Here is a 5245-nt window from a genome sequence, read left to right as displayed (position 1 = left end):
GAAGCAAGAGAAGTATTTTCTATTTCAGCCAAATCAGAAAAAAACCGTGTATCACCCCTTACACAATAGGGTTTTATAATAATTATAGCTATATGGTCCCAACAGGCCACATAAACAAAACCTCTACCACACCAGCGCACCTATTACCACTAGGACTCAACTACATAACATGGAACGTGATGAGTTATTTTTTCATTTCAATGGTTTTCTCCTCATATGCCAAGGAGACTCAAATGTCTATCCCATCTAAAACTCATAAACAGATGGTAAATAAATATGTATCCATCTTTCAAAAAAAAATTTGTTGCAACAGAAACGTGTTGCTATAGAACGGAAAATAGATTTAAACCCTTATCCCCCTGCACCATGGAGACGTGGATATGTTAACTGTTAAGTACCCTTTGTTGTGGGAGTTAGAACTTGCTATCTAGCCTTATATTGATGGCTTGTTTCCATGTCAATATCTTTTGCCGGACAAGTATCAAAACAGCAGCAGCATCAGAGCAGTGCAATCATTATGTGAATGAATATTATAACCTTCATATTCCGGGAACACACATGAAGTAATACAGGCCTCAAGTCTCATGTCTACAGATAAGAATCAGTGTATATAACTGTCAGTGGAGTATGTGATTTAAATGTTGGCTAAGCTACAAGTAGGGAACATGCTGAAATCGTCTGAACAGGTTCTAGACTTCGCACTGGTTACTATTCCACTTTGATACAAGCAAATGAGTCACTCTAGATTCACTACTCTTCCAGGGTTATCTTGGTTAGACAAATTGGAAATATGTTTTTGGTTTGCCTACTAAATTTTGATTAAAATTCAACATCATTGATATAGTTAGCAGTAATCTTGGATGGGTTCTAATCTAGCAACAACTATTTGCAACTGAGACTGCTAACTGCACATGTTGAAGTCAATCTCAGCTTTGCACTAGAAAAATCATATACAACAGCACATTGATCGATCTCCTATAGGATAAAGTTCTCTTAAATGGGTGATAAGGAAAGCAGCAGTGCAGTACTTACTGAGAAATTCCTTCCAACAGAACATGAGAGACCAGTTATATTGGAGCTGATGGGATCCCATAACGGCTGCGCAGACCTTCTATGGCTTTCTCCAGGGATTGTGTAAGCTCAGGGATTGATACCTTGCACACTGACCAATTTAACCGATACAAGATGTCAAAATAACAAATAATGCTGCAATTTAAAAAAAAAAAGAAAGGCCGCTCTTGCTAAAATTAGTTGACTGTTATGTGGTACCCCATGTCTGATAAATTAGAAGGGAAGACACCAATGGAAAATGTAGCTATATTTTTTTTACCACGTGATGCGGTGGCCTGTGCTTGGGTAATGAATTCCGAATACGAAGCCTGACCAAGAAACACAGGATTATAATTGTGCAAGGAGTTTACAAAAGTATAGGGTATATGTTTACGGAAATGATTTTAACACCTTCAGTACTTCCGTATTTTCACTTATCCGATCAGATATCTTCTTGTATTCCTTCTCTGCTTCATCGGATACTTGCATGCAGGTGCGTGACTGAATCTGGCATAAGATTGAACAAAATAGCAAACAATTAAAAGATGAAGGGGTCAGTTTGATGGTTTTACAATTATATTTACAAATTCGTATGCATAGTTTAGAGCCCAGTGCATCCCAATTGTGGTGATTTAGGATCACGAATGATTAGGAATTTGGGCTTATCTAATTGGCGTGATTTCTAGACCATTGCCCCACCTATACAGGATCTGGATCCCCATAAACATCACCACATGTACTACGGAGAAAAGTTAGATAGAAAAGGACTGTTATTATGTGCATTTCAAAATGTTTGGCTTTTGGGCTATCTGAATTTATCTGTGTTTGCCTCTTTCTCAGCCCTTTTAAAAGGAAAGCTATTTATTGCATTATTTTCAGGAAAATTTTAAACGAAAATAGAAGGCAAACGAACAAGTCATCGCCGTGAACTATAGTTTGGCTACCACTACTCACATTGGTGGGTACAGCAGGGTACATGTATTGATATACGCTTGTGCCACGGGAGTGACAAAACTACTGAAGTGATTCTCTGGAGTTCCTACTTGCTCTAAATGTTAAGGAGAACACAAATATTATTTAACCAAGAATTTAATTACAGAATTCTTCCAGAGAAGCTTCTTATAAAAAAAAAGTCCTAGCCAGAAACAAACTAGATCCATCAGAGCTGATGACATAAGCTAGAGATCAGTGCCTAATAATCCAAACAGTAATTGACACTCAAAAAGTAGACCTTTTCCTAAGATTGTTTTCTTGCCTGAATGAACATAAGTAGAATTAAAGATACAGAATTAAAAACATCAAGAAGCTTTCCATTTAGGAAAGAAAAATGAGAGAAATTTTTATTACAAACGTAACAGAATGTTCGCATGAACTAGATCAATTTACAACTGACAAAACACTCACTTAACAAGGTAATTGAAGTGTTTCGACATTTAAAGCTTCGTCATCCAGTAAGAAGAAAGAACGAAATTACTCAATTGTGAGCAGAGCAACTGCATTTTCCTTGCTTGTCACTGATATCAAAATGAAAAAAAGAAAAATTCCGTTGAATCTCTTTAAAAAAAAGCTACAAAATCAACATATCTCTGCCAAATCGGCAAAAGGTTCGAAATATTTGCGATAATTAATGTACTTCACATCAATTTCAGAACCAGCACCAACTCTAAAAATAACAATGCTAATGATCCTAATTTGTGCAACAAATGCTGAGATCTTAATGAAAAACACTCAATGCTCATAAATTCACGACGAGATTGATAACTAGCGTGCTTTTCTTGCAGAGAAAAACAAAAGAGAAATGCAGACTAACTGATAATATTTGTGATAATTAATGTTCTTCGCAATTTCAGAACTGACACCGAATCTAAAAATAACAATACTAATGATCCTAATTTATGCAACAAATGCTGAGATCTTAATGAAAAACACTCAATGCTCATAAATTCACGACGAGATTGATAACTAACGTGCTTTCCTTGCAGAGAAAAACAAAAAAATGCAGAGTAATTGACAAAAACCTTGGATCTTTTGGAAAGTCTGCATTTAGAGGAGTCGGCTTCCTTGAGAATCTCGGAATGGCATAGATCGAGCTGCCTCTTGATGGAATCAAGGCGAGAAGAGGCAAGATCCTTAACATCTGAGATCGTCATGAGAGTTTCCTTTGGAGGAGATCTGAGAGGTTTGAGAAGAGGAGATGAAGCTAGGGTTTTCTTTGAAGATGTGGCGAGGATACTGATGTTGAAGTCATAGGGTTTGGGAGATTTTTGAGGAGATGCGAAAGGAAGAGGAGAAACGAGAAGCTTTGAAGTGGATTTCGTTGTTGTTTTCCTCTTCATTGTTTTTCGGATCTCACATTCAGGTGCAGACAAAAAGTGAGTTTTGATTTGTGTTTGCGGTATTTATAGTGGCGGGTTTATCACGCGGTCTGAAATTTGTATTACCGGAACGGTAGCCGTCCAAATTAATCTGGACGGTCACAAACGATCCAAATGTGTTTGACGATCGTAAAGGGCTCATCCGAGGCTGTTTGGCACGAGGATAGCAATTCCTGGGTAAGTTGTTCAATCTGAGTCTCAGCGAGGAGGCATGTGAACCTTGGAGGCTTTTCTGAAAGATGCTAGTTCTATTTCCTTATTAATTTTTTAATGTAGGACATTATTCTGGTTAATGTAGGACATTATCCTTGTTTATACTTCTTACCCCATACATAGTTAGCAAAAAGTGATTCGGCAAAAAAAAAAAAAAAAAAAAAAAAAAAAAACGGAACGGCGAAAATTCGAGTTTAATACGGTATTGGTTCAAAAAAAACATAGCAAAAAAACGGAAACACAAGAAAATGAGTTTAAAATTTCGTCATTTACAAAATATGATGGCGTTAAAATTGGAAATTTGGCTAAAAAACGTGTTTAAAACGTTTAAATGAGTTTTAAACGTGTTTCAAACCTTTGCCACAAAAAAATGGAGTAAAATGGGGTTCTATTCGTTGTAAAAGTTGTAAATGGAGTATTAAACGAAAAAAGGAGTTTTGCTAACTATGTTCTTACCAGATACTTCATCTGCAAAGGACATTAGTTGTAGTGTAGTTGGATCCAGCATCATTGATCCTAACCTTCTTTATATTTGCTCTTTAGTATGGTATTCCTAGCAAAGATTCATTAATAATCTAATGGGAGGTTTGTTAATTAATGTGTCGGGAGACTCATTTAATAATCAGATAAGAATGCATGAGATTCATCAAACGTTGCATGTATGGAGATCAAAATGTTAGGTTAAGCAAAGGTTGGTTAAAGCAATACACCCTAGGTATCTAGTTTGAAATACCTAGACTGCTGCCTCTACCCCCTATATATAGAGATACGCTAGGGTTATAACAGGTTAATGGGCTCTAGCCCATGACTACACCGGTCCATTATCCATGTGGGCTTATATTAGAACATAATTAGGGTTACCCAACACAAAATTCGTACGTCGAGAAGTTGGATGATAGCAAACCACTAAAGCCAACAAAGGTAGATGTCAAAAGGACTTCACTTGCAGCAAGGCTCAATCTTCCATAATGTGTCCATGTTTCCCTTCTAAAACATCATTATGCCAAGGTATGTAAGTTTTAATGAAACAATTCTAGAGGAATCATGAGCAGTTGAGCACGCATTGCAAGGTTGTAGAGATGCTCACACTTTATATAGGCTCTTCCCCTGTCTTGAAATCCTTCACATTAGCACCAGCAAATTGGTGTATACATAACTACCAAATAAATTTTCCAAACTTATATAGCTGCAAGCCACGATGATGTTGAAGGAGGTCGATTAAAGCATTCCTGAAGACTAGATTGTTGGTGATAACTCATACCTCTATGTTATGTTGGGACAATGTGGATAATGATCAAAATGGTGGACACACAAATAATCAAAAGAAGAAACACAAAGACGGTTAGAAATGAGAGTTAAAGAAATGGGAAGTGGACAATGCAAGATGAAACTTTCCCTTGTAGGCTTTAATTTCCCTACTTATGCAGATGGATACTAGGAAATAAGCCCGAGGATACAATGCCTATGTCCAGAACATGGGCTGCACCTAGAGTTCAAGACAAACGGTCTACGCCCGCTGACAGAAAAATGAGAATAGTGTAAGAGGAGAGAACGGTTTTGAAAATGTGACCCTAAGCTTTCTTTTATAGAAGATAAAAAGACACGAA

At 36.9% G+C, this 5245-nt stretch overlaps 1 protein-coding gene across 1 annotated transcript; it reads right to left on the bottom strand.

Moving 5' to 3' along the window:
- Nucleotides 1-567: 567 nt before the first annotated feature.
- On the bottom strand, nt 568-3435 carry LOC143884820 (uncharacterized). The gene is made up of 4 exons (XM_077388625.1): nt 3069-3435; nt 1462-1557; nt 1331-1379; nt 568-1162 (listed from the first exon to the last, which is right to left on the bottom strand). Exons 1-4 carry the CDS (start codon nt 3384-3386, stop codon nt 1068-1070), a joined length of 558 nt encoding a protein of 185 aa, XP_077244740.1. The 5' UTR covers nt 3387-3435; the 3' UTR covers nt 568-1067.
- Nucleotides 3436-5245: the final 1810 nt, after the last annotated feature.

This window comes from Tasmannia lanceolata, unplaced genomic scaffold, assembly GCF_043159265.1.
Source record: "Tasmannia lanceolata isolate RefF3 unplaced genomic scaffold, GAP_Taslan_0.1 ptg000008l, whole genome shotgun sequence".
NCBI lineage: Eukaryota > Viridiplantae > Streptophyta > Magnoliopsida > Canellales > Winteraceae > Tasmannia > Tasmannia lanceolata.
This window is presented reverse-complemented; position numbering and strand designations above follow the sequence as displayed.